Source organism: Myxine glutinosa, chromosome 4 (genome assembly GCF_964187855.1).
Source record: "Myxine glutinosa chromosome 4, kmMyxGlut1.1, whole genome shotgun sequence".
In the NCBI taxonomy this organism is placed as follows: Eukaryota; Metazoa; Chordata; class Myxini; order Myxiniformes; family Myxinidae; genus Myxine; species Myxine glutinosa.
In genome coordinates, this window is record NC_136264.1 from 96,764,870 (window position 1) to 96,774,383 (window position 9,514).

Consider the following 9,514-nt stretch of genomic DNA (forward strand, 5'->3'; position numbering starts at 1 on the left):
GGACAGGTCCAGATCCTGATACAGGTAGGATTGTGGGGTTGGCCAGTATGATAGTGTGGTGCTGTGTAGTGTAGTGTAGTACAACCTTGTCCTCCACCAGAGATCTCTGTTTGGCCTGCCTGACTTTAAACATTTGCAAAGTGCTTCCTGCCTAGCGCAGACGTGTCGCTCTCCTCGGGGCAACGAGTTCCCCTCGGGACAATGGAACATGAAAATGGATGCCACTCAATTGCTGCTGTGGAATGGGCTCCGACACGATAAAGAATAAAGTTACAAAATTTAAGAGTCAGTTCAGTCAATTCTTACCCCCAAAGTAATGGAACTTGCAGAACTACCTCTGCCTGCTCCAGTTGTAAATGCATAGTTGTTGTATGGAGCTCGAACAAGTCTACAGAATCGCATGAGTAAAAGGACCTGGTCCATTTGCATGTTGTTTATCAACAGGCCAGGACTGAGACTGTTGTGGAAATATAAAATCTGTTTTTTGTACTCTTATGTGATGTTTATTGCCTCACACATGGGAAGCGAAAAGCGTGATTAAGCAATTGGTTCATGTCTGTCTGTCCGTCTCTAACCTTTAGTACATGATTGAGGACCAATTTGATTTTCCTTGAATGTTGTATTTTGAACACGAATCTCAACATTAATTGGAAAACGAACCTGTAGATTAACAGCACTTTGGCTTTGAATTCATCCCGACCGCACATGCACAGAGAGGAATGGGATAATTTCTTCACCTGGCAGTCAAACAAAATTGAAAATTATTCCAAACAGGAAACTCACTGTTTTTAAGGAAGTCAAAAAGGACACAAACAACATGCAATAATAACTAATATAATGTTAGTTAGGTTGGTGTAATCGATGCTGCACCAAAGGTGGTAAATTCTGGAATTTATTTAGTTATGCAACATTTACAATCTTTATTTTATTTAAATTGAATTGTATATTGTACTTGAACACCTTATTGTCACTTCCAAAACCTATTAAATGGGGTGGTGTATAAGCAATTGGTTTTTCCTCTGCACAAGACAATAAGGTGGGTATATATATATATATATATATATATATATATATATATATATATCTGGTATATATTTATGGCATATATGACTACTACAATAGCGCTAAACTTCTAGATGTTGTTTTTTTAAAACTATCTTTAAAATTATTATTTTATTCAAATTTAAGTATACACTTGAAGACTGTGCAAGGTAACATGCTCTATGAACCCTCTAGTTTCAGATCTGTGTTTGACTTTCAACAGCTAAACAAAGCTGACAAGCATGAAACCCCCATCAGAGGTGATGCTGGTGATGGAAAGTACTACGTGAAACTGCTGAAGCTGAAGGTGAATGAGGTCAAGTAAGTAAAAAAAATTTTTTTCCCCTATGTACATTTTCACACCTTTTTATTACTTCTGCCACCAAAGGTGGATGGAGGTTATGTTTTCACCCATCTGTGTCTGTCTGTTTGTCTGTCCGTTTGTGAACAAAATATCTCAAGAAGTTGTTGATGGATTGAGACGAAATTTGGCGGAGATGTAGCATGTATGTGACAAGGACGAAATGATTGGATTTTCGTGAAGATCCGGATTTGGATCCGGCTACTAGAATTTTTTACGTGATTCTTCACCATTGGGAGATAGGGACAAAAACGATACATAGCAGGATATCTCAAAAAGTTATGGATGGATTTGGACGAAACTTGTTGGACAGGTTGTGTGTGTGACGAGGAAGAATCTATTCAATTTTGATGAAGATCCCAGATCCAGCTAGTATAATTTTAAAAGTGATTCTTCACCATTGAGTGATATGGCCAACCAGGTGGAGGTGTGTTTTCTACTGAGTGCTGTTCTAGTTTGGAGATAAAAACACTTCCACAGCAACATTGTTTGGTTTTGTGCACAGTTTCAATGTTTTAAGGGTAAAGAAAATGAAAAATGCTTGGTTGAATGTCAAAACAAGATGTTTGTTATTCTAAACACATGTATAACTCGATGGTATTCATGGAATACTTACCCTGCAGTCAACTTGGTACAAGCCGCCAACTCTTCTGTTTATGAAAGATTTTTTTTTGCTGATCCATTATGGCTGCCAGACCACGTGAACAATGACATCATAACTTTATATTCTCTAATATAATTGTTGCGTAGATCACGCTCAATAAATTTCAAACTGATCAGACTAAGTGTTGTCCCTGTCAAATTATGACATCATAATTATGGCACCAATGACGTCATCGTTAACGGCACATTCCCCTTGTGGAGTTCTTTTAGGCTATGAGCCAAGGGGGTTGGTCGGTACCATACAGATGGAGTAAGGCTCATTGTGATTTTTAGCAAGATATATGTCCCTAGATATGAAAAAAAAGTGATAGCAGTGTATAACTCTCGGCCATCTCTGTGTTATCACCCGAAATATTATTATACGCCTGCTTCGCTTCGCCAAAAAATGTGATATTTGCTAAAATTGGAATAAATATGTTTTTAAGGACCACAGAGTGCCAATAATTTGCATACTGGATGCCAACTAATATAGTAATAGAAATATAGAACATTTGTGGGGGTTATTTATCAAAATATTGATATAATGACAAAAAATATGTTAAATTTAGTGAAAAAGTGGTCGAAATCGCTTCGAGTTCAGAATTCACATTGTACATTTTTGTCAATATTTCAAAAATGAAAACTCCCAGAGTAACATTTGACCCCTCAAAATCTTCGCAAGGAACCACTGCATTGGAATATATCATTACTTTGTAATATGGTGGTTGTTTGGGGCACATATTTTAGCAAAGTTCAAAATATGTTCAACCATACCCCCTAATTTTGATATTTTGGAACGAAACATAGCTTTTGAACATTTTAGGTTTATTCGTCTTCTACTTTTGGTATCTCAGTGTAATTTTTGGTATTAGCTGGTATCCTAAAGTAGGTTTGTAACATCAGCTACATTATATTTCACAATGCATGCAAACTTGCTCCACACTCTTGGTTTATCATGATCTCTCGAACAAATACGCCTTGTTATTATACAGTATTATTACCAATCAATTTTTAACACAATTGACACAGATTACAGGCATTTAAAACACATACTAAATAATGCTTATAAATTGAACCTATCCTTTTATGCATCGGGCTACTTTAAATTACAATGAACGTCATACATATTATATGAATAGCGAAGATTTTGAGGGGTCAAATGTTACTCTGGGAGTTTTCATTTTTGAAATATTGACAAAAATGTACAATGTGAATTCTGAACTCGACGCGATTTCGACCACTTTTTCACTAAATTTAACATATTTTTTGTCATTATATCAAAAATTTGATAAATAACCCCCACAAATGTTCTATTTTTCTATTACTATATTAGTTGGCATCCAGTATGCAAATTATTGGCACTCTGTGGTCCTTAAAAACATATTTATTCCAATTTTAGCAAATATCACATTTTTTGGCGAAGCGAAGCGGGCGTATAATAATATTTCGGGTGATAACACAGAGATGGCCGAGAGTTATACACTGCTATCACTTTTTTTCCATATCTAGGGACATATATCTTGCTAAAAATCACAATGAGCCTTACTCCATCTGTATGGTACCGACTGGTCAATTTGGGGGGTCTGGCTCATAGCCTATTTACAATGAGCCACGTTTCCATTTTTTCCATGGAGCGGTTTCGGAGATATAGAGGTGCAACGTTTCTCAGTTTTGCCAAGATGCCACCTGCACCATGTGACATATGACGTCATAATTATCATTAAATATTCTACAGGAGGGACGTGCTCCTATGGTGAACATTTTGTGTCCATCAGACCAACAGTTGCAGAGGAAAAAAGGGGATGAAGCATTATACTTGTCTAATTATGACGTCATAATGAAGGCACCAATGACATCCTTATATATAACCACCTTTAGAGGCCATTTTTCCCCGCAAAGCAGGGGTTGGCAATTTTCGGGAACCATGGTTGTTGTTGTTTTTTGGTCTCCTTTTTGAAGCAATGTTTTACGGCTGGATGCCCTTCCTGACGCCAACCCTTTTTGCCGCCTTTAACGACAAACAGGGAATTACCAGTGAACTGGTACTCAATTAGCCGACCTCGGAAGGATGACAGGCTGAGTCAACCCCCCTGGCGTTAATTCAGCGATTGACCGGGATTCGAACCCAGGATCCTAGGATCCTAAGCCGGCACCCTAGCCGCTAGCCCAACATCATTAACATATCTTATTCCACATGGGGAGTAATTACAATGAGCCATGTTTCAATTTTCTCCATTCAGTGTTTTTGGAGATATGGAGTTTTTTTTTTTTTTTTTTTTTTTTTTTTGGTGGACAAGATCGAGGCTCGTGTAAGAGCTAACATTAATCACAAAAAGACAAACTGACACATAAAACATAAGTTAAAGGGAGCGGGAGACAAAAAAAGATCAAGGTTCTGGATGGGGGGAAGACGAGAGATGGTGGTGAACAGCTGTTTTAAAGACCTGGAGGGAGGAGTGGGATTGAATAGAGTGAGGGAGTTTGTTCCAGAGGCGGGAGAAAAGAGGAATGAAAGAGTGAAGGTGAATAGAGAGTCTTGATTTTGGCAGTTTAACCATAAGAGGGTTGCAGGCAGATCTTGTGCGAAGACTGTCTGTCTTTGTCTGTCTGACTGGCTTTCCCTCGCGGTCCCCCTGTACTGTCTTTCCCTCGCGGTCCCCCTGTGCTGTCTTTCCCTCGCGGTTCCCCTGTACTGTCTTTCCCTCGCGGTCCCCCTGTACTGTCTTTCCCTCGCGGTCCCCCTGTACTGTGTTCCTGGATGTTCTTTTGTTGAATGTGTTTTAATGAATGTCTCCCCCTGTACTGTCTTTCCCTCGCGGCCCCCCTGTACTGTCTTTCCCTCGCGGTCCCCCATGTGCTGTGTTCCTGGATGTTCTTTTGTTGAATGTGTTTGTTTTAATGAATGTTTCCCCCTGTACTGTCTTTCCCTCGCGGCCCCCCTGTACTGTCTTTCCCTCGCGGTCCCCCTGTACTGTCTTTCCCTCGCGGTTCCCCTGTACTGTCTTTCCCTCGCGGTCCCCCTGTACTGTGTTCCTGGATGTCTTTTTGTTGAATGTTTTAATGAATGTTTCCCCCCTGTGCTGTGTTCCTGGATGTCTTTTTGTTGAATGTGTTTTAATGAATGTTTCCCCCTGTGCTGTCTTTCCCTCGTGGTCCCCCTGTACTGTCTTTCCCTCGCGGTCCCCCTGTACTGTCTTTCCCTCGTGGTCCCCCTGTACTGTCTTTCCCTCGTGGTCCCCCTGTACTGTCTTTCCCTCACGGTCCCCCTGTACTGTCTTTCCCTCGTGGTCCCCCTGTACTGTGTTCCTGGATGTCTTTTTGTTGAATGTGTTTTAATGAATGTTTCCCCCTGTACTGTCTTTCCCTCGTGGTCCCCCTGTGCTGTCTTTCCCTCGTGGTTGTCAGCTCTTTCACGAGCCTCGATTCAGTATTTAAAAATAAAAAATAAAAATAAAAAGTAACATCTAGCATTGTTACACAATTACACATCCTGATAAAAGAAGTGGCCCCACAAACAAAAGTCATGGGACACCTTTTTATCTTCAAATTTTGACCATTTAAAAAACATTACAATGGACGCTATAGGATTGTATGATTTCGGGAACCATTATTTATTTATATACACTTCATCATCTCTACTACCAACACACAACATTGGATTATTGGGATTTATTTATTTATATGCACTTTACCATCACTGAGACCAACATACCACCTTGAATTAATTATTAATTTATACACTTTTTGCCATTCTACTACTGATAATACTGTACAACCTTGAAATGATTTTTCTGCCTTTTACCATTCCACTCAACATTCCACCTTTAATTTATTTATTTTTATACACTTTACCATCTCCACTTTCTACATATTCATCTAAATATTTTTTGCTGAATGTAAAATCTACATGTTCTATTTTAAGGTGTGGTTGGGGCTGGGTTTCGATGAGGACTTGCATCCATGTTTTTGTTAACCATCCACTCACCCACATCCCACAGTATTGCCGTTTATGCATATTATTTCATCTTCGCTTGTGGTCTTCTACCAGGCAAGAAGCAGCCGACCTGAGGGATGAGGTGAGCGTACATCGGTTAAAAGCACTTTCAGAGTCTCACCGCAGTGTCGAGCTGGAACGACGTTGTTTGTTGGCTGAACGAAGCCAGCAGTCTGCACAAGGCCATAACTTTGCACTACAGCAGCAAATCCACCAGCTCAGACAAAAATATGAGCCTCAAGGTAACTTTGTTTATTTATTTATTTATTTATTTATTGGAAGACGGGTAAACGCTGAGTGCATGGTCCTTAGCTGAAGTAATTAAGTAACATCTCATACACCCGATATACTTTATGGTTCCCCGAACACCACTGTTTCTTGGGGTTTCTGTGCATGTGCACTTGGGTGGATTACATAATTTTGAAAGTCGTGCATTATCAGTAAATTCTTAAACCTTGTATTAAAAAAAGATTAAATAAAAGAAGAAAATATTTTTTTCTGCTGACCAACTACCCTTTGTTTTTATTTTCAGAATTGGATAAAGCCATGGTCAGAGGAAGTCGCAAAGAGTGCTTGCCATTTCAACCGGAAGGAAATTCTGCTACTGATAACTTGCAGGCCTCTGCTCCCACACTGCCCCAAACTGGAGTTTTAAAAGACAATATATATCTTGCAGCTGTCAATGCCAATAGTGTGCTGAGGCATCCTCAGACAACCGAGTCGAAGTGGAGCAAAATTGGGGCCGTCGCTGTTGCAGAAGAAGAGCTCAACACCAAAGACCGGTCACAAAACCTGAACCAAAACATTGAAAAGGTGGATGAGAAATTGTGCTCTTACTCAGAGTCCACCACAACTCCAGCCAAGCGACTCAGGTTGATGCAAATCTCCATCTACAGTAGTACTGTAAAGTTGTGGGAGGGGTGGGTAGATGGGGGTGGTTATGCAATGGTGAGAACCTTTTCCAATTGTTGGTTCTTATGGTCATTTCAGCTTCTCAAGTACCAAATAATGTAGTTTTGCATATGCAGGTCCTTAGGTAGAGACCGATTTCATTATCCAAATCACCAGTTGGTCATGAGTGTTGTGATTGATAGTGATTTCATTTATGTATAAACGTGCTCTGCATAACACAGCCATGTCAATGTGTGTTTATTTTGCAGGAAATTTGAGGAAAAGCCAGAACAACCTGCAAACCTTTTGGCAGCTGGCAAGAGGCCATCGGCTAAGAAGCCCAAGGATAAGGCGCACAATGTTATCCGTGTGGGTTCTCAGCCAACTGTAGCAGATCGGCAATGTACACAGCAGTGAGGGCTGTGAGCAAACCTTGGCCTTGTGCACAGATTACATTTTGTGGTTCCAGTATAACAAACTGAGCCAAGCGAGCCAAAATTTGTTTTTAAAATATGGATCGTTGAGTTTAGTACTTCAAGGATGCTTTAAACCTGCAATGTGTTGTTCTTCATTGGTAAACTACTCGTATAAATAAACCTAACACTAGTTGACTGTTCGTTGTCTTACAATTTCTTTTTTATTCATACATGCAAATCGTCATTGTCCACAAATATTCTTACGCATTTCCTTGAGCCTTTTTTATCGTCTGTCTTTGGAGTTTTATTAAAGATTTACGTTTATTGCAAAGTTTTTCTATTCGACACCTCTCTCTCCACACTCTGCATCTCCAACTTGGATGTAGCCTTTTAGGACTTTTGAAATGAGGGTATTTCCCATTTTCTATTTCATAGTGGGGTTTGGAATTGAAGAATTTGCCTGGAATTGAAGAAGCCATCTCATAAGGTTGTTACTGGTGTACAGTTTTCCACTTCTAAATCTCAGGCTTTAATAGTATTAATGATGATCATTTGCTACGATAATTCATATAATAGTTCACTTATATCGTTATACGTACATTGCTGCAATAATCACCAACCTGATTGGAATTGCCTGTTCAAGCATCCTTCTGGCTCACCTCTGTTCCCCCCTCACCCTCTACCCCTGACCTACCTCTTTAATGTCAAAGGTTTTCCCTCAATCTGGAGTAACTGTCAGAGTTTTGGGTGAAATATAAATCCTAGGATTGCAAAGCACATAGCGAAAGAGAGGTGTGACGTGATGGGGGTGAGTTGCTTGAAGGATGAAGTGGGACAAATCGTTGTCGACCCAGATGGAATTAAAGGAAGATGGAAAAGATATATGGAAATGCTGTTGAATACAGAGAATGAATGGGATGGCAACATAGAGAGTAACCCAGTTTTAGGACCGGCAGAGAAGATAACTGAGAAGGAAGTTGAGGAAGCGATAACAGCAATGAAGAGTGGAAAAGCGGGAGGGCCGACGGGAGTTGTGGGAGATATGTTGAAGGCAGCAGGAAGTTGGGGTGTGAAGAGAATGACAGAGATCTGTAATCTGGTGGTGAAAGAAGGCCGCATTCCAGTGGATTGGGAACTGAGTACCCTCGTTCCTCTATACAAGGGGAAAGGTGACCCTCTGGAGTGTGGCTCGTACCGAGCGATAAAGTTATTGGAGCATGGAATGAAGGTATTGGAAAGGGTGTTGGAGAGGAGGATAAGGAAGAAAGTGAAGATCGACGAAATGCAGTTTGGATTTATGCCAGGAAGAGGAACGACAGATGCGCTTTTCATTGTGAGGCAGTTGCAGGAGAAGTACATGGAGAAGAGGAAGAAGTTGTTTTTTGGGTTTGTTGATCTGGAGAAAGCATTCGATAGGGTTCCACGCAAAGTATTGACATGGGCATTGAGGAAGTTAGGAGTGGAGGAATGGTTGATCAGAGTAGTGATGGCAATGTACAAAAGAGCGCGCACAGCTGTAAGGACGAAGGACGGGAACAGTGGTGAGTTTGAGGTGAAGGTGGGAGTGCATCAGGGGTCGGTACTAAGTCCACTACTATTTGTAGCTGTGATGGAGGTGCTGGCTCAGAACGTAAAGGAGGGTTTACCGTGGGAGTTGTTGTATGCAGATGATCTGGTGTTGATTGCGGAAAGTATGGATGGACTGAAGGAAAAGATGAACAAGTGGAAGGAATGTATGGAGACAAAAGGTCTGAAGGTGAATATCGGAAAGACGAAGGTGATGGCAAGTGGTAAAGCATGTGGTGAGGTGGAAAGAACTGGGAAGTGGCCGTGTGCTGTGTGCAGGAAGGGTGTCGGAGTGAACTCCATTCAATGTACAATGTGCGCTGAGTGGGTTCATCAAAAATGTAGTGGTCTGAGAGGGTCATTTACCAGTGTGGCAGCTACATTCAAATGTAAGGTGTGCACAGAGGGAGCTGCAGATGGAGGAAATGTTGAGTTGGATCTTGGAGACGGCGTGAAGCTGGAAGGTGTGAAAACATTTTGCTACCTCGGAGACATGCTGAATGGAGAAGGTGGATCAGACTCGGCAACGGTTGCTCGAGTGAGATGTGCATGGAAGAAGTTTCGGGAACTGAGTGGCGTGCTGATGAGGAGGAGAGTGTCGCT

At 40.9% G+C, this 9,514-nt stretch overlaps 1 protein-coding gene across 2 annotated transcripts in view; it reads left to right on the top strand.

Moving 5' to 3' along the window:
- Positions 1-7,545, top strand: part of SPDL1 (spindle apparatus coiled-coil protein 1) — a 46,277-nt gene extending 38,732 nt beyond the window's left edge. For both annotated transcript variants that reach the window (XM_068113029.2, XM_068113028.2), the window contains 4 exons: positions 1,265-1,362; positions 6,093-6,280; positions 6,571-6,910; positions 7,199-7,545. In XM_068113029.2, coding sequence (XP_067969130.2) covers positions 1,265-1,362; positions 6,093-6,280; positions 6,571-6,910; positions 7,199-7,346 — 774 coding nt within the window. In that variant the 3' untranslated portion in view covers positions 7,347-7,545. The remainder of the gene's footprint in view (positions 1-1,264; positions 1,363-6,092; positions 6,281-6,570; positions 6,911-7,198) is intronic.
- Positions 7,546-9,514: the final 1,969 nt, after the last annotated feature.